Below are 23,262 nucleotides of genomic sequence, written 5' to 3'. Positions count from 1 at the left end.
TGAATTGAGTCCCTTCACATTATTTGATTCAGACCTGTTACATTTTTTTTTGGGGTAAAGTTCACAAGTATTACATGAACTACCATACTATCATTTATCTTTTTATTAACTGAAATCAACTTAGAAAAACAAAAACTTAAAATCGCTGCCAAACTATATTAAAAAGATAATAATAAAATTAGTTGCATTATTCAGTAATTGGTAAACAAACTTTTTCCAGGGAAGTTCTCTACTTTATACTTAATTTGCTTCTCGTATGCATGTTGGGGGGGTCACGAGAGCTGAACTTATCTTTGCGTAAATCCCTAGATTCCATTTCTAAAAGTTGATTTTAAAGGTTGAAAAAATACGGATTCAAGTAACAGATTTGGATCAAATATTATGAACCAACTCAAGCTAAGGATATAAATGGTTTGAATCAAAGATATTAAATGGTAACTTATGTATTTAAAAAAATCAAGAGAATGAGAAGTGAAAATTTGGAATTTGGAGTGAATAGAGAAGTTTCAGTAGATACGCCGCGCCTTGAGAAGTGATAAAAATGTGCTCAATTATTTCCATATCAATAAACATAAACAAACAAACAAGACAAGCAAGAACCAAAAAGAATTCAAAAAATATTGGCTTCTTCCCAAGCTTTTTGAAATAAGAAATCCGAGAAGAATTGAAACGATAATGATTCTACAAGCTACAAATCTTCAAAGCAAGTTTCTGCAATCAAAAAATTAATTACATTTAATCTCCGGGGAAGATATTACGATCAGCACGTCTAGTATCAAAGCAGGGTTGCAAGTCAACACTGTTGTTCTTTTTCACAAATTTCTAATGAATATTTCACATGTTGATATGGAATATCTCTGTAATTATAAGTTATTTGCATAGGCTAGTTTGATTTCCCAACAGAAATATTTGTCACAGTACATTTGAAACTAATGCAGAATATAAACAAATATACAGGTTAAGTAATACGCATTTAGAGATCCATTCGAATGGGGGAGCATAGGTTTTTCTTTTCTTTTTTTTTCTTTTCCTTTTTTTCCTTTATTCTGAATGACTTGATAACAATTGAATCAGAACACAATAATCATTGCCCTTCACAGGTATTTAGCACACTCACTTCACTGGCCTAGATGGAAAACATGTCTTCTCAGCATCCAACACTGGGTGTAAGCAAATCACCTAATGAAGGAAGACAAACATCATTATTTTTCAGGAACAAGTGAAAGAAACAACATCATCACTGTTTTCATCAATCAATTAACATAACAGAAAGATGCAATTAAAAATGCACAATGCTCAATATTAATACAACGTAGCTAATGCAAAAGCATTTGCCAAGGATGTTTTCATTAATCAAAAACTAATATAACTAGAGTAAAACAGGAGCAAGTTTCAAAAGAATTCTTCCTCTTGTGGATACTCGATCCAAACAAGTTGAAGAAAGACTCAATTTCTCATGTTCCATACAAGACAAAAAAAGAGACAAATTCCAGAATACATGATCATCTTTTGGACATAATCTTCGGGATGGGAGATTCACCTCTTTGAACATAAACGGACCAACCTACTAGGCAGCAAACACCATTAATGCTCGTTCAATAATGCATAAAAAAAATGAAAAAAACAGGAACCATCCTGAAGACATCCGTCCATAGTACTTAATACTCGAGAACGACATTTTTAAGCCCCCGCCCCCTGAGTAAACATTGGTCGAAAAGATGAACCAACCAACCCCCCCCCCCCAACACGAGGATACCACCCTATGTCTGTTTCCCTTACCTTCTTGGCCCATCCCATAGGGCAAAGCTGTATACTTGCCTGGAGCAGCAGTGGGCCAACCTCTCCCTAACAGTAAAAATGTATTGGTTGCCAATATACCAACTTGCCTGCACAAAATGTAAATTATTTTATCTCATCTGTAAGCATAACCCTCGATAGAATTATGGACTTCAGCAGGTCGAAAGAAGCCCACTTTTAAATGTTCTTGAAACAGCTATACTGAATGCCCCATCCCCTGGATTCATAATACCAAGTATGTTCTTTGGAGGTCACTATTCCAACACTATTTGTCCTCCTCAAATTCTATAACACAGTCCCGGTATCCTTTCAGCATCTCATATCTGTTCCTGGTATCAGCATTTCATATCTGTTTTGCTACCAATCATAAATAGAGATACAATACAATTGCAGTATTGCAGATGACTACTGCTTCACCTCCAAATCATCATTAGCTAACTAAAAAATCAAATGACAAAGTTGACCATCCATAGAATTTTCCAAAACATGTGGTTTAAGGATAGAAAATGAAAGACAGGCTAGATTTTATCCAAAGACTTGCCAACAATGGTCCAATATGGAATATTGAAACCCCAAAATACAAAGACTGTAGAAAAAGACCAAGCTAAAACACACACACCTCACTATGAGATGCAAAATATACCATTAGTCAAAAGCCTAATAAAGACAAAAAGCAATACCTTCACATATGACTTTCCAACAGAAGCGAAATGGAAAAATGTTAGCTTTTTTGCTAACCTTGTCCTTCCCTAGAAGTGGCTCCAAATGCATTGATTCTTATGTCATGAGATCACAGCCTAATCACAACCAACCCATCTTGTGGCTTTGGCATGATTTAAGTGTTTTATTTTTATCCATTTTTTTAAAAATCAGTACCCAAAAAAAAATCTTTTTGGACCAAAATGTGAAAAATGTTTGGTAATCAATTGGTAAAAGTAAAATAGATTTTTTTTTTACTAAAAAATATGTTTCGCGTATCTTTCTGTAAAATAATTTCTTTATAAGTTTTAAAACTTGTATATAAAAATATATATAAATCTTTTTTTATAAAAAAATAAAACACACTGTTAAGGTGGAAGAACATACCACAAAGATGGAGGAAACATGCCATAAAGGCAGAGAAACACGCCTTTTTATAAAAAAAAATAAAACACGCTGTTAAGGTGGAAGAACATGCCACAAAGATGGAGGGCCATAAAGGCAGAGAAACACGCCTGAGATGCAAAAATAGCGCTACAACATGAAAAAGATGGAACATGCTTCGTCATAGTGAAGATTGGAATTCAAGACGGTTGAGAGAGAAATAGGGTAAAAGGATCAGGGTTTTCAAATAACTCAATTCCTGTGAATTACAAGCTACCTGGAGTTAATTTTATTATTTAGTCAAGACATCGAGGACCCTTAGAATTGCTAAGGGATTTTCTTTGGGTAATCTGCTAAAGGGATTTTTAAGGGCCAAAGCAAAGGTTTTGGTGGTACCATCATGGGCTGCGCATATCCAAGTGCTTAGACATGTCTCATCCTGAGGGCTTGTTACCCCCGTCATTGGAACTCAACCTTGGAGACTGGCTTATGGGGTACCATTGATTGCCTGGCCATTCCATGCAAAACAAAGGATGAATGATGTACCGCTGGATGAGGATTTGTAGGTTGCTTTGAGGCCGAAAGTTGAGAAGAATGGATTAATGGGAGAGTGGAAATTGCTAGGGTGGTGAAGTGTCTATTGGAGGGGCATGAGGGGATGAACATACGGAAACAAATGGAAACAGTCAAGGGTGTGGCTGCTGAAGTTCCAAGTGAAGAGGGATCTGAAAACTAACACTCAGAGGTGGCACATAGATGGAAAACCCAAGTGGGTTATGAATTTCCTTAAGACTACCGAATCAAGCTCCGTAAAATTCCAGTTCCTAAAACTCTCACAGGTGAAAATCCGTCCATAATCTCTGATGAAATTATCAGAGACATTGTGGTAGTTGTTGGATGGTGTGTTTATATCTTGATCAAGAACAAAATAGTGAAGACTTGACTTCTTCCTGGTTTTGAAGCAAGAGAAATATGTCTTGAGGAGTGGAGCAAAAGAGGAACGATGTCTTCAGGTAGCAAAAAGGGTTTGCGGAGAAATTTTTGGTGGAAATAAAGAGAGTTTTATAAAAGAATATGAATTTACCATTTTAACCTCACTAGTACAAATTGAAGCACAGGTGTTTTAAAAGCCACTGCAAAAACAACTGGAAACAATTTCACAGAAAAATAAAAAACAAGTTGAGAAATATTTTTGGTTTTTGTTTTTTATTAACCATTTTTAAATAGAAATAGGCTTTATAAATTGTACCAAACACTACCATATAAGTATTTAAAAATCAAAATGACAACTATACCAAAGACTGCCTTAGCCTTCTTCCCAAATGGTAAAACTTGTCAAGTGCATCTTACAGTCCAGTGTCCACGATCTTCCAAAGCAAATCTGGAACTATGACTGAACCAACATGAAACATCTTTTAGGCAATATAAGTCCGACTCATTTTGGACTACTCCACCCTTCCAAACCTTCCTGGGTTTGAAGGAAGCTCATCATCCTGTGACCAATTGCCCTTTCCGCTATCTCCTCCGGCTCTTCAATCTCCTCTTGACTAGACCTGTGGCATCGGATGGGCATCTGTATACCCTCCTTGGCCCTCGCACTGTGTATGACTCTCATATCCCTAAGTCCACCCTGCTATTCAACTCCATTATAGATCTCTCTTGTCCCCCTTGGCTCATCCTTGTCTCACACAAGTTTGAACCTCCTTGCCCACCCACCCCCCACCCCTTAATTCTCCTTGTGACCTCACCATATGGCTTTCCTCCCCTTCCAAAACCTTTTCTTCCTTGTCAACTTGGAACCTCACCCGCTCCCCATTGCCTCCAGTTCCCTGGTCCCCCTTGGTTTGGTTCAAAGGTCACATACCAAGGGCACCCTTTCAAGATCTCTCAACCTCAGGACCCCCGCCCAATCCTTTCTCATTAGCCCCCACACCCTCGCTAACCCTAACAACATCATTTGTTGGAATGGTTCAGAGGACCTCGATCACCTGTTTTTCTCTTGCCTCTTTTCCCGTTCCCTTTGGAGGAAAGCCTTCCCCTCCATTTGGCCCCACTCCTAGACGCTCCTTTGGTTTTACTCAAGAGTGGTCATGGATTCTGAGAGCCTTTTCAGGCTCTTCCATCTGCTATTGATCGGTGCTATTATCCACCACTTGTGGTGGGAGCATAACCTTAGGAAATAGACTTCCAAATCTAGGTCCTTGAACATGATTTGGAATGTCATATGTCTGACATTTCTGCCAAGTTTCAGCATATTCCCACCCACTGTATCGGATAACCCAAGGAACAGACTAATTGTTGTTACCTCGGGTTTAGGGCTCCTCCCTCCAACCCCCTCTTGAAGGTTGGTTGTTGCCCCCCCTTCCCAAAAAAAAAAAAAAAAAAAATGGTTTCCCCAATATAGTACAATAGGGGGGGAGGGAATAACCCTATCATGGGGTTTTGATTCATACTTGTAGTTTCTTCTACACTCAACTTTCCAAAGGGAAGCAGACCGATATTTTCTCCTCCCTCACACTTCCAAGAAACAGAACTAGAAAAGGAAGCTGAACAATCAAAAAGAACCCTGGCCCCTCTGGTTGTTTAGCAGACAAATTGAGAAACTTAATGTTGAGAAATTAAGAAAGTAAAAAGAAAATGAAAATAAATGGAACTATGTTCCATCCACCTCCAATCTTGATTGCTTTGTGGCTGGATTTGTAATGATAAATAAGGAAAAGGAAGATGGCATTCTCGCCCACTATACACCAGAACTAGTGAAAATGGCCTGCCAGGTTTTACAAATACAGGGTCAAGCAGACTTACCACAGAAAAAATGCATCACTCAAAGCAAAATACAGAGAACAAGTAGAACCACCATGGTAAAGAGGAAACAGATCACATGGAGTAGAACAAATTGCTGAGAAAGGTCATTATCAAGCTCTAAGATTTGCACTTCACTTCCAGGAAGTCAACAAGATGTTCCACAAAAAGCAGCAGCCGTTTAGCAGCTCAAAAGCTAACATTTCTAATTCCCTCAGGATATTCACTACATTGCCCCATATAACAAAGCTTAAATTTTTTATGTGTTGCAATTCTACTGAAGCTATGAACCCAGTTTTTACAATTTCTAACATCAATTTCACCATAACACCTAAACCATATGATTTTTACAAAGAGCAACCAGTATCCATTTTCTCCCATAGATTCCTCTTTCTAACCATGCAAAACAGAAAAAGAAACTGTTGGACCCTACATAGGTCTCCTTTTACAGTTGCAGAATGTTGAACCCCTCTCCCAGCGTAAAAAGGGTACCTTCTACTTTGTAAGCTAAATACCTGTCTTTAAACTACCAAGTTGCAGGAGGCTTCCCCGAAATATAAGACAAATACACCTGCTTAAATGTATATATATCTAGAGCTAATACACGAAGTAGTAATAACTATTTAAGAAATTTTTGTATCAAAACATTCAGAAACTCAAGAAATCATCAGTAATCCAAGCAATAATATCAGGACTAACCTTCAATGATGGAATGCCAAGGATGCATGCACTGATTAGTAATGTTGGATATCCTAATTAGAACCTCCGGTTGAAGTGCAAGAAGCTGATGAGCTGCTGCCACCTAAAAGATTGTTACCATGTGCAACACTCGGGTTACTGGGCTCTGCAACTTGACTGTCTGGGTTATTTGATACAGAAGAACCAGCAGCCTTACTATTTTCTCTTGTCTCAAGGTGCTCCATCATGCGGGATACACTTTCAATTCCTGCATTTACCTCTCTCCTAACTTCAGAACCAAGATCTGAAATGGAATTGTTCCGAGAAAACAGCCTGTCCTTCCAACCTCTGGTGCTTTTCGAAATTGAATCTTTGTATCTTATGTACAACAATGGCAAAATATCAATTTCCAGGACCAACCAGAAATCAAATAAAAATTACCAGATAAATACTAATATAATAACAGAAAGTGTAATCTTTTCTGTGTATAATATACTTATATACCTCATTGAAACTGCATTAAATCGAGATTTTAGAGATTCTGAGAAAGATTGAAGATCAGAAGGTCCTGCTCTATCATGATTTACAGATTGACTTCCAGAACTCCTACAAAAAAAGGACCCCAAAAAAAGAGATGCTTGAGACAGTGCATAAAGTAAAGGCTTGTGAAAAATGTAATAGGTGACATAATAATTAAGTCTAGGAACAATACACACCGGCTATTGGAGGAAAATCCACGCCGATTGGCCACACTGACATTGGATCCAGGTGCTGAGGAATGACTCCAATTCGATTGGCCAGGAGAGGGCTGCGGGGTCAGGTCAGATGGTTCTTCACCCACAGCTGCAAAAGGAACAGATGGACTACCAGCAATAATTGCAGAAGCCTGCTCATCAGCCGAAGAGGCAGTAACAGGACCAGGAGGAGGTGCATTAGGATGAGTTGAGAACACCAAGAACTGTGGACGACCCTGAGATGTGCCCCTACTTCGTTGGCCTTCCCTTCGAGCAAGGTGGTGTGCTCTACCCATTGCAGCAGCAGCAGCCAAATGCTGGATTATACGTTCCTCAAGATCAGCATCATTTGCACCTACAGGTAACTGCATTAACAAGAAAAGCAATATGGATCACATAAAGATGGTCAGCACCTAACACACCAAATAAATATCTCGAGTCGATTAAAGGAGAATACAATAAAATCCCCCTAGTATAGAAGGACTACGTACATGTTGAAATTCAAAATCTCCCAGGGCGGGATGATGAAATATAGCAGCATTTCGTGGTCGGTTGAAACTAAAGCTCCTCTCCTGCTCCACTGCTTCAAGCAGTTCTTGACTGCAACATTACATATTTCACATCAAAATAATTATCTGTAAAAGAGGTAAAAGGGCAAACCTAATAGTAGAAAACTAACCTAGTTTGGTCCTTCAGACTGATGGATTGCCAACACATGGGACATTGAGAGCTTCTCTGACACCTACATGAGAAAAGTTACGAGTCAAATGATTTCCTTCATCTTTTCTATCAATTCTCAATTATTCTACTACATTGCAGAGACGTAGATTTTTTCACACAGACAAGTCCAATTAAAAACCTATCAGGTGTGACCAATTCATAGATTCTGGAATGACAAGTCAAGAATAATTTTTTTCTGATCAATAGAAATGACTAGTGACCAATTCATAGATTCTGCATTCTGGAATGACAAGCAAAGAATAACTTTTTTCTGATCAATAGAAATGACTGGTGACCAATTCATAGATTCTGGAATGACAAGTCAAGAATAACTTTTTTCTGATCAATAGAAATGACTAACATGCTTTTATTTCCCTTGTTCAAACCAACATACACACTACTAGAGTATTAGTTCCCCTGTTCCCACAGGAAGTCTCTACAAACAGCTACTAGTCCAGAGAAATAGACAGACAATACCCAGTCACCTAGGTCATGCTGAGGAGCAACTTAAGCGTAAGGTGTCATGGTAGACTCCTTGGCCGATCTGTGCCTTCATGAGCATGAAACATTAATTTGAGAAAAAGAATTGCACTGGTAAATGTGTTATTAATATCTCCAGGGCACACTATCTTGACAGCATAGCCAAACAATGTTATCAGCTGAATTCCAACCTAAAATGATGTTCAAAAAGCTCTAAATGCATCTTCAAGATCAACTGCTAATGAAATTTGCGTTGTTAAACCACATTCCCCTGCCAGACTTGAAGAGCTTTCAACTCTCTCCACCAGTCTGACTACTCCAGTAATCCCTGCAGTCTTGGATTCCCCAGTAACCATTAATGTTACAATTTAGCAACAACCAACTGCTGAATCAAAATCAAGCTAAACAATGAATAGACCAATGCCTGTGATATCAGCGTTGAATATGTTCGACATATACCATTGCTTGGAGCAAAAACAAGATAATATGTTAATTATTTAATATACATATTATTTAACAAATACTAATGGTACCCTTCAATTACACACAGGACATCATATGCACCATTCAGGAGGATTAGGCTAGATAGCGAAGAGGATCAATTTCTAATCTTTCATTTTAAAAGAGCATCAATAAATTGTCTTGCTGCAAAATTTTTTGATAAGATGAAGTCTCATAGCAGGGAAACAAAGTTCAAGGACTATTCTTGGAAAGCCTAAATTAGCAGACAAAAACACCTCATTCCATGCAAGGCAACTCCACCATCATAAGGGGTAATAAGTGTGATTTCCCTTTCATTTATTTGATTTGGATTTGTAACATCAAGTTCCTAGTCAATTGAGAACTTAATTTGGAACTCATATATTAATGTGCAAGGTGGGATAGTCCTCTGCGTCAATACATCACTTCTAAGTTAGATTCTTATGCACTACATTTATTAATGCTGAAATCCCAATCATAGAGAGGCTGTAAAAATGTAACAATTGAAGGTGGGAATCAAAGCATCCCAAGTACCAATCAAGTGCATTAGAGATAAAGACAAGTACTTTTACTAATTCACTGCTCCAAAGACAACTGAAACAAGTCTTGCTCAAGTAAAAACCATACACGTGCAAGCATCTTTACACCCACTCATATTATTATTATTATAAATAAAAAAGAAAAAAGGAGAGAATATGATCAGGAATCAAATAAAGAGATTATACCATTCAAGAATGCACTGAAGGTGATACTCGTGTTTACAATTAGTCACCTGCAGAGTGAGAAAAATGCTTGTAAGCAACAAGTTCAGAGATCACGCAGATAGACATAAATATCCATTAACAGAAGAAGGAGAAGAGACAGGAGCGGATATCAGTCCGAAAGGTAATCATAATAATCAAGCGGTATACCGTTGAAGGATCACTGTCGCAGAAGGCCTCTAGGCATATGCTGCAAGCATCATCGCAGGCATCCTGAATTCCCCCTTCCACGAAAGCCGCAGCCGAGGTAAGATGGCCCTCTGTCTGTTGGGTCTCTTCCATAGCTGGTGGAAACTAACAAAACAAAACAAACCCCAAAAAAATAACTACTCCAAAACATTTCCAAACAAAACAACCAATAAGAGATCACATCAGATCCCATGACATAGAAATTCAATCAAATTGAATACCCAAAGCCAAAATTAACAAAAGCCAACATCTTGTCACAAAATTCAATCTGAAAACTCAAAGACGAGCAAAACCCAGAATTAAAATAACATGGATGGAACCCAATATCCATGAAAACCATCGACGGAAGGAAAATCAGAAAATACCTCCGTCGAAAATGCTCCCGGACTCGAGAAATCGGTCTTGGAATCCAAGATCGAACTCGAATTCCCGGGAAAGGATCACTAGAGATACATTTGCAATCCAAATCCAAAAGAAAAAAGAGCTATAAAGAGAGGAAGGAAAAAAATGAAAGAAAAAAAAACACCTATATTTTAGACGAAAAAAGGAGAGCGGAAAAAAAGCTGAGGAGAAGCATGTTGGGGTAGAGGCTTCTCCTCTTTTTTTTTTCCTCCTTTTGCCCAATCCCTAAAAAAAACAACAGAGAAACAAAAACTGCGTTGGGAAGACACCATGGCTGTAAAACGAACAGATCACCTTCACATCTTACGAACCTCACCTCACCTCACCTCACCTCACCTCACCCTTTGCTTTCCTTTTCCCTTTTCTTTCCGCCAACCGCTCTTCTTCTTTCTATTTATCTGCACTTGTTTTTCATCAATTCATCACCACTCCCAATAAAGCAATTATTTCACCGTTTTGACCCAAAATTATTTTTTCCATTCCAATAGTCGCCTAATCATTTCACATTTTTTGGGTCGGCAAATCAACAAGAATCTTATTAGTTATTACCAATAAAAAATTAAAAAAATCAATGAAAATCTTCTAAATTTTGAAATCTTCCATGATATGATGGTTGGTATATTAAGAAAAATATCTACTTCTATGATGAATTGATAATTGCCTTATACTTGTCTGTGTAAGTGTGTTGATTACTTCAAATTCCTAATTACCTTTCAGCTCGAGCACGGCTTGACCCTCTTTAGCTGCCTATTTTGACTCTTCAAATAAAAGAGAGAGAAAAAATCCTGGGCACATCTCTGTGGACAACAGTGCAGCACCGCAATTTGATACATGACATATTCTTAATAAACAACTCAGATTAGAAGACAGGGTTTTAAGTGAAAGAAACTCATTTCATAAACCCGTTTTAGGACCCAATTCTAAAAATGGTAGCAAATAGTTTTTCTCCTATTATTTTCCACCTTTTCAATTCCATCTTCTTCCTTCTCACTGTCGTTCTTCCATGGTGAACGGTGAACGGATTAGAGTGAAGAACGGTTTCTTTAGATCAATCATAAGGACCTAAACAAATCAACCAAACTATTTAAGTAAAGATCTTAATTAGTAAGGAAAGGACTATGTTTAAAGCAGGAAATACCTTTTCATTTGGTGGATCACTGCTTGTGGTTGGATGGCTCGGAGAATTGTTGTATTTCATCCCCATTGTTGTATCCGAAGGATCAAATCAGCCTAGCAAGGTTTAGAAGATGAAAATAGACAATGTCTGTTGGATGGTTTTATTTAGTTTGAGGGTCAATCCTTATTGGAATACAACTCAATATTCCGTTGAAATTGCCACGTCAAGATGAGAAACACATTGTTTGTGTTGTAGATATAGAAAATTTATCTCTCTATACCTAAAAATACAGTGTCTCTTCTTTTCCATTAAGCCTTTTCTTCTACCTGCAGCTACTCCTAATAACGTTTATTGATTTAGAAAAGCGAGATGAGAGAAAAATGATAGGGAATAAATCTTCTGCTACCATTTTTAGAATAGCCTCTTAAAATCAGATTGGTTTTGGCTAAACTGGGTCATAAAATAAGTCTTTTTCACTTTGTCCCTTGGACCCATGGACATTCTTCCCAGATCCTTTAGTTGGGTTTAAAGGAATTCTTATGGTGAATAGAGAGTCTTGTTTAAGTAAGTTAAGTTTTCTATTTGTTCATTCGGGTTGTTTAGCACCGTCTTTGTACTGAGAAATAAATAAATAAATAAATAAAACTTACAATTTAATTTGTGTCGTTTATTAATAATATGCCACATGTCATACTGTGATGCAACACTACTTTGCACAGCAGAGAGATGTGCACAAGAGAATTTTTTTTTTTCATAAAAAAGATTTTATAGAGTCTCTTTTCTCTTTATAAATGTTGAGAAAATCTCTTGAATTTCTTAAACTCAACCTAAAACTAATTATAGTGTAACCAAATTTCACTAATAATAAAAAATGATTTTTTTTTTTTTTTTGGATATACCATTTCTTTGGTATAATAATATATAACTTTATTCTATTTATTATTTCTTTTAAGGCAGGGTTCTTGTCCCACTATAATTATTCGATGTCAACATAAAAGACATGAATATGCACTTAAGAAGTTAAAAGGAGAGAAAAAATGCGTTCCAACCGTAGCATTACCTAATGTATTAATTTGGATTTCATTAAAATATATATTGGATTAATCAATAATTTATTCCATTTTCCACCAATGAAGGCAGGCCATTCAAATTAGTTTTATAATAAAATATCATATATTTGTATATTGGTGATATTTGATTAATCCATCAATATGTGATCATCTTCTTATTTAAAAATGTTATATTTAATAAACATTTTGATTTTGATTTTGATAGAAACACTCAATCACCATGGATAATTTTTAAAGATTTAATTTAATCTTGTAATTATTTAACTTTAATTGCAATCGCATGAAACCCATGAAAGAATGGTTAACCCATGCAAAATCTACCAATTTACGAATCTTTCTCACCTAAAACTTAGAGATTTCAAATCTATAAACTTCAAATCTCTGGAGTCATGGTTGGTTCATAAAATTAATTGTTTTGTTAGCTTGAATTTTTGGAATGAAATTTGTAGATTTATCCTAAAAAAAATTATTGAATTATAGTTCAAATGTTTAATGCTTTGATAATAAATATGAAATCTCTGGATATCCATAAATCTATAGATTCACATTTTTAGTGTAAAAATGAAAATTTTTAGATTTCAAAAATTTAAGGATTCACACAACCAAACGACTAAAAATCTCCCATTTGTGAATCTAGAGATTTGAAACCTCTTTGCACTACAAACGTGAATCTATAGATTTATGGGTACGGGGAGAAATTCAAATATTTCATCCATATTATAAAAACACTAATTAATATTTGCGCATTCACAAAAATCACTGATGAATCCACATATTTTTTTTTCTTTTTCGGTAATATGAATCCACGGATTCATTCCACATATTCGGTTAACCAAACATTTAATTTTATAAATTATGACTCCACAAATTTGAAATCTATAAATTTAAAATTTTTAGATATTTGAAATATCCAGACTTATGTAACCAAACAGGCCATACAAAATTATAAAATAATTGCATTCCAAGTCTAATTTTAATTCACATTACTATTTGGACAAGATGCTTTTAGATGAGAGACAAAGCATATTTTGTGTATTTTTTTTTTTTTTTTTTGAGGGGGGGGTTTGAAGGGGCATGTCAATTCTATATATTCTTCACAAATATTATAAAAAAAAAGTTAGGGAATAAATAAACAAACCAAACCCGTGTAAAATCCATCCTAGTATCTTTATTATTTGTTGGTTGGCTTCATCAATAGTATTTCAGCAACCAAAGTGTAGGTTTCAAAATTAATTAAAGGTTTATCACATTTGATGTACATACTATTCTAAATGATGACTTGGTGGATCCCATCTATGACGATGAGAGGATAATACCAACATCTCAGCTGTTTTGATTTCATTGGATTCTCTTTAGATGATCGATGAGATTTTGACAGATTGTGGAAACAAGTGAAGAGAGGACATGAGCTGGTCTTAATCCATCGAGAATATTATAAATTTTGATATATAACTTGAAGGAGTTGTCACAATTGGTATAAGAAAACTTCTTTTAATGTGAGATCAAAAGTTAGAATTTTCTTAAAATTCTTTTAAGATTAGAGGTGAAGTCACGTACATATTTATAGTAGTCAAACCCTTTATTTAAAATTCTCCATCTAAAAAGAAAATGAGGAGATAGACTAGAAATTTTAGACAAGAGCCTTGCTATGGAAAATTGTTAAGACAATGATGGGCGAGGCCTTCAAGTCCACTTTAAGGTTATGGTCTTATAAGCGCGTGAATGGATGGATGGAAAATAATTGAAAGTGAGTAAGAAAACAAAATTTTCTCAGCTGATGATTAAGAAGAAGAAAAAGAAGAAGAAGAAGGGCTGATGGTGTAAAGTGGACCGCGGTAAAATGCTATAATAGGCTAAGGTCAAGGTCAAGGTGAATGAAGTTGTTCTTCATCAACACCTTCACTACCAAATGATCTATTCTGTTTTTCATTGTTTGCTTCTTCTTCTTCTTCTTTTTTTTTTTTTTTTTTTTTCTTTTTTTACTTCCAGCAGTACAGAAAGAAGAAAAATAGAAAAGAAGAGAGAACTTGAATTGGATTGGCTTGGTGAAAAAAGCAAGCTTGGGCCTTGTTTACTCAGCCCACTTTCTCACTGGGTAAGATTTTGCACTAACAGTCATGGACCAGCCCAAAGACACCATCTTTTCATCTCATCAATCTGTGGTGGCCCACTTGCTAGTAGTACACGCACACACCCTTGAAGGAATATTTTGGCTGATAAATAAAACTTCATTTAAAATAACATTGCACATACATCTGTTCCATATATAAGTTTTCCTTGGAAATTTTGTTGCTAGTCTGCCTAAGCACTTGAGAAGGGATGGAATGAAAAGATATAAAAGGTACTATCTATAGTCTTAGCACTAATATTTAGCAATTCAAATATTAAGTTAATTGCCCTTCAAAGGCATTATTTTTCATGGCTTAAAAGCTGAATTCCACATATACTAAAAAGCTAGACTTTTTTTTGTATAAAGGCATTTAATTAAGTCCGGAGATGGGGGAAAGCTTCAGAAACTGAATCGGCCTAACATATATTCAGCCACTAAACTAGTCTTCTAGGCTATTTAGGTGTCTTTTAAGAAAACGCCCACTTTTTATATTTGCATAAATAAAAAAAAAAAAAACTACCCCGCTGATAGGAGGAGGTTGCAAGGTGTTTAAACCTGGTGGTCTCCTTGCGTGATCTGCTGCTGTGAAGATGAAGTACTTAAAATGGAGAACAAAACAGCCACTAAATTATCGAGTGATTACCAAAAGAATCGAAGTGTATATATATTTCTCTGCAACTCCAGACACCAGCATCAATTGACAAATCTTCTTCTGAATTTTGCTTTGATCGATTTATATTTTGTTTTCAGTTTGTTTGGTGTTTGCTGCTACTACTCTCTTTGCTAATTAATGGCTTCAACAGGAAACACCGCTCCACTCTCAGGTCTCTTCCCTCGTTGTGGAATTGTTAAAAATAAAAGAAGAAAGATCGATGGACCATTTTCATTCATTCTTCTTTCTCCGCCATTGGAATTCCAGATTGCTGGGCAGCTGAGATATGAGATCCTACTCATTAGAATACTAGTTTTTTCCCCCCAAATAGTACTAATAGACAGAAACGATCGACATCAACAGTAATTTTCACTCCAAACAAATAAATGATTAATAATAATAACAATAATAACAACAACAAAAACAAATCACAGTTTCAGAGCGACACACACGCAGAGAGACAGAAAGAGACACGTACAGAAGAAGAGAAGTTGAGATTTTGAAGAAGAAAAGAAAGAGAAGATGTACATGTATATTATTTCTGAGAAGGGCTTCTCCAGAAACCAGCACTGTAGAAACGATCCCACATCTCCTTCTCCAATTCCAGAACCTTCTTTTCCGTCTGCTCGTCTTTTTCTGGATTATTATTATTATCAACGGAGGAAGAAGAAGGCCACAATTGGGTGGTTGATATCGGATGAACCTGAATTCCTGACTCATCGCAACCGCACATGCACTGATGATGATGATCATCATGTCTCTGCTGAAGCATCATACCCTTCTTCGAGCTCTTCGACTTCTTCTTATTCTTCAAGGCCTTCTTGCACAGCCCCGCTGGCACTGTGTAAGCGGCCAGGACGAGAAGGTTAACCAACCCACATGGACAGCAGCAGCATATGGCGGCGCAGTCTGCCGTGGTTCCTCCGGCCACTTCCGCGAACGTCACCTTCGGTTTCTTCTTTGACGCTTCGCTCGACAGAAGAAGTTGGCGTCGATGGTTGACAGACTGGTGGTGCCCCAGCATGATATCATGACTCATGGCGGCGGTTTGGCAATTCATGGAATAGAATAAATAACCTCTCTCTCTCTCTCTCAATCAATCAAACAAACAAAAGGAAGGAATCGAACCTCGTAGGTTTTCTCGCTGACGACAACGATAGATCAGAAAGCAGATTCCGCCAGCCCAGCCATCGCAGTGAGTGAGTCCCTCCTCCAATGGTCGATGGGTTTGAATGAACGATTCCCAAATAAAGACCCCGACCCAGAGTGGAAACAAATCTTGATCAAACAAGCTAGAGAGAGTGGAAGAAATTGAGACCCAATTGAAGTGGGTGTTTCTTTTTTGCTAAAATGTTCTTCTTCTTCTTCTTCTTCTTCTTCCTGATCCCAGAACCCAGAGCCCAGAGTGGAATAGGAATTAGGTTAGGAAGAAGAAGAGGAATTAATTGTTAGCGAAGAACGCTGTAGGAGGAGGAACAAGTCTCATATTAGCAGCGGCGTGCTCCCCAGATTCGGTAACGACCCACCCTGTCGTCGTCTTCATAACAGAGAGTGTCCCTCTGGATCCAACTCTTTCCCTCGAAAACCGCCGTGAAACTCTCTATTGGAGCGGTGAAGATTTCTCCACTTGTACTTCTGCTGCTGCTGCTGCTGCGCCGTGAGAAATGACGAGGCACAACAACAGAAAGGCACACACAGAATGAGAGACCCAGCGAGCGAGCGAGCCAGCGAGCGACCCAGAGAAACTGAAACAGGAGATGACCGAATAGGGCACTAGGGAGGGTTGATACTTGATACCATACTAATACTAATAAAAATAATAAATGAAATTGACCCCAAAATGATAATAATAAATTTTATTAATTACAAAATATATTCTTTTTCCCCCCCTAATTTCTGTTTATCAAAAGAAAAAAAAAAAAAAAAAGAGTAATTGGGGTAACCATAAAAGGCTAGAGTACTCATCGAGAGATGCCGCTCATGGGAGATATGGATTCGTGTATCTGTTAATTTGGTATTGTGAATCTTCATCTCGAACTACCCAAACTACTTATGTTTACAGCTATTGGATTCATATCTTACATTATTTGAACTGAAACTACATAAGATTAGAATTTATCACATCACCTATGGCACTAATCTTTTAGATTACATTTTCTACATAAACATTTGTCTTGTATTAAAAATAGATGAAAGGGAAGCTTTCTTGTGTTTGGTGGTCACGCCAATTAATTGCTTGCTAACTCAACACTTCTATATTTCTTCCCAAGAGATCACTTATTTTCACCCCAAATTTTCTCTGAACTTTATTATTTTTTATTTAAATTTTTGAGAAAATCTTGATTTTCGTTAAGACATTTTATATAATTATATGGTGGGAAAAAAAATTCAACCAGAGTCAAATCTAAGCACATACACACGCTTAAGCTAGAATATTCTTGCATCGAGCATCTTTAATCATTAGGCTAATTGAAAAACCATAAGATAAACGATAATAATAGATTTTGTTTGGTATTTTACTATTATTTACTTTTCACAGTTATATTATCTAATGCAATTTATATCTTTTCAATATTTTTATCACCCGTCAATCTTCAATAAATCATTATTTTCTTATTGTTTTTTTTTTCTCCAAAAGTTTAACACTTCATTCATTCATAACTTTGAAATAAAATATTGACAGAAAACCAAAACATAAGAAGCAAAATAAAATCTAAGAGATGGGTTGAGCCCAATAAACCCTTGATCGGTTGTAACACTATAAGCCGTACCTTGGATAGTCTACCACCATCCACTGGCCGGCCCGCCCGGGCGGAGAACAAACCCTCAAGGATGCCGCTGCCACAGGGCGACGAAGCAGGAGAGAACAAATTATTAATTTGATTGTGACAATTTAATATCTCACACACCATTATACAAATTAGAGAACTGAAGTGAAGAGCCTAGATAGCTCTAGATATCTCTAGATGTAGTCCTCTAATGTCTGGATTTGATGGATCAAACCTATAATTATAGATTAGAACATGGGCTCATCTTACTTTACTTATTGGGCCAACCCAAATTGCTATGGTACGTGGGTCTGCTAATTACTCAAACCAGTCCATGCACCATCTATCTTCCCTAGCCCCAAAAGCCCACATAACCAAACACTCTTTTATCATCTGTGTTCGTCTCTAATTTGCCCCCTCTCATTGTGGTTCTCTCCTCTCCTCTCCTCCTCTCCTGGGTTTTGGTTGTGGTCCTTTTCCTTTCATGCCATTTTATTGTATAAGGACTGAAGGACTGAAGGACTCAAGGAGTCAATACCGTATTATGTTAAAAGTACCAATTGCACATGCTCTGGTACTGTGTTAAATTTTGGATTTGAGAAGATGACAGAAGAGAAAAAGATGAGGAAGACAACTCAAATTTCCAGTGGTATGTCTACCTAAAGTGTGCAACCTACATCCACTACTACATGGGTTCTCTCAGTTATTTTTATTGATCACGATGGTATATCTCATACAGAAGTTTTATAGAAAGTCCTAGACTTATTTATTAGCTTCTAGTTCTAAGATTCGTTTTACATTTGAATTTACTAAATCCATTTCACAACAAGATAGTTGGTACACAATTCTCTTGAATTTGAAATTCGAAACAATTATTGTCCTTATCGTTTTCACGTTAGTTTTCTTAATGCAAAACTCTAACATATTCCATGGATGCACAATGATCACAAAATGAAAACACCATAGTCAATATGAACACATTGCCAGAAAAACAACCATAAGCCATATGAACATCTGATTGATTTGCTAGAGAGAGGCCATTAATAAGAAAGCCCAGAAGTTTGTTGCAATATAATCTGAATCTACAAGTGAAATCTAGAACTTAAAAGCCCAGGATTTTGTTCCTATAGAAGCTCAGGGAGTTTGTTGGTGGAGCATCGTTATCTGCTGTTCAACTTTGAATCTTTGATAGCATTGCTTTTCTCTATCTCTCTCTGTACTCTTTGTTGTTTGATGAAGGCTCCACCACGTCACTTGCAAACCGGACCTTTTTCTTCTGGCGATATTTTCCAGTGCCTAAGACATCAAAATCAACTCAGAATGCGTTCATGAAATGCACAGCAATCTTATAGATGTCGTGATTAGATTTCTAATGCAGAATTTGGGGGAATTCAATCCTATAAACTGGGCTTCGAAGGTGGAGGAATCCAAGACCATACAATCCCATGATACAGTTAGGATTTTTTTTTTCAAAAGAACAGAAAATCCATCAAATTTATTTGAGTTTGGATTATAATCGGAATAGTTAGTTACTGATACAGTTTTGCGAGAGTGACAAAGACAGGAAAAGTAAATGATGTGTGGTGGGATGGGAACTATAATTCTTGATTCTTGAGGATGATTTTGAGAAAAAATGAATAAAAAAGATTTCTAATTTCAAAGAAAAAGCATAACTGAAATTAAACAAGTGGGCAAGAAGAAATCACTAGAAAGAAAGAAAACAAAGACTGGAAAATCTCTTTGAATATAGAACAAGAAGATGCTCGAGAACCAAGCTCGCAAGAAAATTCAACAGAAATGGATGAATAAGCAGAAGAAAATCTTACCATAAATCTCATGTTCAACCTTCTTCATGAAGTTAGAGAGCAGGCGTTTATGAAGTTGAAGAGTCAACAGAGCGACGCTCCCGGACACTGTGAAAATCGCCATTAATTCTGCAAACCCAGTAGAGCTTTCCATCTCTATGTCTGATTTTACTTTCTTTCTTCTTCTTCTTCTTCTTCTTCTTTCGATGCCTTAGTGTGGGATGAGATCTCTTTCTTCTCTTCTTCTTCTTACAGATGAAATTGAAGAGGCCTCAGACATCACAGAAACCCTTTTTTAAAGACTGAATCATGAAGGTAGACCAGAAGCAAAACATGTGAAACACAAACCCATAAAAGAACGCGGAATCAGAGTTCGACTTCAAGAACTGGGGAAGGACAACAACTTAAGACAAGGAAATCCAAGTTCTGTTCTGCACAGCAATTTACATATATATAAAAAAGTTTGATTTCAAATTTGAGTAGTCCAAAATAGCCTTGAATTTTCTTTGCTTTTTCAACCACTAGTTTGGTTTATATGTGCATTGTTGCACACAGTAGAGGATGTTTTTCTCGCTGAATTCCAACTTCATGTACGTCTTTCGACGTTCTTGGGCCCCAAAATTAAGGATCCAGCTTTAGCTAATTAATGCACATGAAAATTTCAACCTCGATCATTAAAAACAAGCGGTCGAGATCAAAGTCTCGACCGAGATCTTGATCCAACAACCAACATTTTCAGATTAAACAAATCCTGTGCATTTAATGCGTAGCATTGAAGCAAAACTGTATCAGATTTTGTTGAGAATCTGTAACGTATTGGCCAATATTAATAAGAAAAAATTACAAAAATATCAAGAGATTGCTAAGTCCTCTCTTGACAAAGCTGTTTTGTTTAATCTAAGAAATCCTAGATTGGGGATTTTTTTTTTTTTTGGTTAAACCTATTATGGTTTTCAAATGCATGCATTCATATATCTGTAAATAAAGTATGAGAAAATCTTTTGCTCCTTTGAAGATTTCGTATACATTGGAAGAAAATCAATCTCCCTTAGGCATTGTAATTCAAGAATCAATTAACAGATATGAATTTAAAAAATCCTTGGACCTGTTTGGATACATGAATCGAGAGATTTGTACCTGTTTGGTTGTAATAATCTCTAGATTCATGAAATCTAGAGATTCATCTTTTTACACTAAAAATGTGAATCTGTAGATTTATAGGTAAGGGGTGAAATCTAGAGATTTCAAAAAATCTATACATTTGCACATTCACAAAAATCACGTCGATCAAAGAGTTTTTTAGGATGAATCCACAAATTTCATTCTACAACCAAACATTTAATTTTATAAATTATAACTCCATAGATTTGAAATCTTTAGATATTTGAAATCTTCAGACTCATGTAACCAAACAGGCCCTTAATCCAATATACCATATAACCTTTTAACTCAAAATGTACTAGACTTGGATGGTTCTCATAAAAAAAAATGAGCTTCACTTTATTCAGTTGAGTTGATTCTGTAATATCACTTCTCTCTTCTTTCATTTTCATTTAGTTTTTGCTTTCTTGTGATTTCATTATTGAGTACATGTGAAACAAGTACCTTGAAGAGTCCCACCACATCAAGATGAAAGATTCATGAGATAGACATTTATTGACTTTATGTCTGTTTGGCTGAAAAATGAGGTAACCAACAAAAATCACTCATTTAAGATTCTAACTATATGACATGCAAATTGTGTGTATATGAGTGTGCTACATGTAAAATAAATGAAAATGTTGTTGGTGGTTCTCGTCGGTTGATCACTAATGTTTTCTTTAATTATGTTTTGATCGAAAACTTTAAAAAAAAATTTCTATTTGATTCTGATTTTTTTTAATTTATAAATACATAAAAGTATCTTTCCTGATTCTATAAATTTGATCTCAATTATTTAACATCATATTTTGCCCATAACATCATTAAAAACTCAACTGAAAACCCATGAATTTAATCCCTAATAGGAATTCATGGGAAATAAAGAGTAAAAAGAATAAAAGAATTCATCTAGTCTAACAAAATTTCTTGAACCGTAAAACGTATGGATCTAAAATTTATATGTAGAGCATCCTCGGAGTGCTTTATATTGTATAACTCCTTTATAAAGAACAAGCCTATTAAGTGGCATGATCTTCTTTTCAACTGTTGCTGAAGAATTATTATCAGCACCTTCTAGATTCCTCTTCGCCTTCTCCAGCATTTCTCTTGAATGATTCTCTCGGTATTTTTTGTTGTTTGATGATGGTTCAACTACGTCGTCTGCAAAACGAACCCTTTTCTTCTCTCGACATCTTCCAATGCCTATCATAAATTAGCAGAAAATTTTGATAAGCTTAAAAAATTAGACACAAATTAAATATATGGTGAATTTGGTCAATATAATAAACATTCTTTCTTTAATGATGAATTCGTCAAATTTGTTGAATTCTTAGATTTAAAACACAATAGTTATTGATTGATCATTAATGCTGCATTGAATGTTCATCTGCACAAAATGAAAACAAATTTGCAGAAGTACTGCAACTCAACATCATGTGTTTTTAGAAAAACACTTCAAAGATGAAAGTGGAAAGAAAATGATATTTAGTGGAATTAGAGCGGGAAAAAAAATCTTTAAGCATTTAAAAAAAGGTATACCTAAGGGATTAAACGTTTGTTTGAAGAAATTCAGAGAAAAGAAAGACTGAGATCAAAAAGAAGAAACAAAGAAAAATATCGGAGAATCTGTTTCAGGCTTGGCAATTTCAACAGAAATGAATGGCGAAGAGGAAGACGATCTTACCAGAGAATTCAAGTTCAACCTTCTTCATGAAGTCAGAGAGGAGACGTTTATGAACTTGAAGAGTGAGCAGAGCGACGCTTCCTGATACTGCGAAAACCGCCATGAGTCCTCCAAATCCAGCACTACTTTCCATCTCTGTGTCTGATTTCTTCTTCTTCTTCTTCTTCTTCTTCTTTTGATGTAGTGAGTGAGAAATGAGATCTCCTTTCTTCTTCAAGCCAAAACCGATGAGGCTTCAGACATCATAGAATCCCTCTTTAAATGAAAGAATTATAAGAGTAGAGGAGAAGCAAAACATCTTAAAACACAAACCAGAAAGAACATAAAATCAGAAGTTGAGAGGAGAAAGAACCAGTTGAAGGAACGAAGACGAAGAAGAAGAAGAAGAGGGCTTAGATTTCATCCCAATTGAGATTCATGTACGCCATTGACTTTGTTGGGTCAAAAAATATAATCAAATTTAATAAATCCAACAAACTCCTACTAAACTTATACAGATTCCTTTATCCTCACCCAAAACCAACAGCAACCCTTCTTTTTCTTTTTCTTTTTGGGTATAAATCTTTGGATCATCAATGATATCTGTTAATTCAAGTTTGTTTGTTTGACTAAAGCAACCTGTTTAGGTCATTGGAATCCATAATTTACTATCATTCAATCAAAATGATTCATGCTATATCTTCTTGTCTATATTTAGTCTATATATAATTTTTTCAAGGAGCATCAACCTACCTACTTCCATAATTCATGCAAGCCTCATGCCTGTGGATGAAGCCTTGAAAAAGAATCT

At 36.0% G+C, this 23,262-nt stretch overlaps 2 protein-coding genes across 11 annotated transcripts; both read right to left on the bottom strand.

The window, feature by feature from the left end:
• Positions 1–860: 860 nt before the first annotated feature.
• LOC149027990 (E3 ubiquitin-protein ligase RHF2A-like) lies at positions 861–10,557 on the bottom strand. 10 transcript variants are annotated; one of them, XM_089167566.1, is made up of 9 exons: positions 10,458–10,557; positions 9,686–9,829; positions 9,500–9,546; positions 7,774–7,836; positions 7,586–7,694; positions 7,077–7,459; positions 6,865–6,966; positions 6,382–6,738; positions 861–1,179 (listed from the first exon to the last, which is right to left on the bottom strand). In XM_089167566.1, the coding sequence occupies exons 2-8, from the start codon at positions 9,815–9,817 to the stop codon at positions 6,435–6,437; spliced, it is 1,140 nt and encodes a 379-aa protein (XP_089023692.1). In that variant the 5' UTR covers positions 9,818–9,829; positions 10,458–10,557; the 3' UTR covers positions 861–1,179; positions 6,382–6,434. The 10 variants fall into 10 exon arrangements, with proteins under 10 accessions (XP_089023692.1, XP_089023721.1, XP_089023707.1 ...); XM_089167595.1 differs by having other exon boundaries at positions 10,463–10,554; XM_089167581.1 differs by having other exon boundaries at positions 10,438–10,527.
• A 10,777-nt stretch (positions 10,558–21,334) lies between these two features.
• LOC149027989 (uncharacterized) lies at positions 21,335–22,832 on the bottom strand. Its single transcript, XM_089147606.1, has 2 exons — positions 22,473–22,832; positions 21,335–21,991 (listed from the first exon to the last, which is right to left on the bottom strand). Exons 1-2 carry the CDS (start codon positions 22,603–22,605, stop codon positions 21,738–21,740), a joined length of 387 nt encoding a protein of 128 aa, XP_089003732.1. The 5' UTR covers positions 22,606–22,832; the 3' UTR covers positions 21,335–21,737.
• Positions 22,833–23,262: the final 430 nt, after the last annotated feature.

Source organism: Hakea prostrata, chromosome 1 (assembly GCF_041222555.1).
Source record: "Hakea prostrata isolate BN-2017 chromosome 1, UWA_Hpros_2, whole genome shotgun sequence".
Lineage (NCBI taxonomy): Eukaryota > Viridiplantae > Streptophyta > Magnoliopsida > Proteales > Proteaceae > Hakea > Hakea prostrata.
Note: the sequence above shows the minus strand (reverse complement) of the source record. Positions and strands in the feature narration are given on the sequence as shown.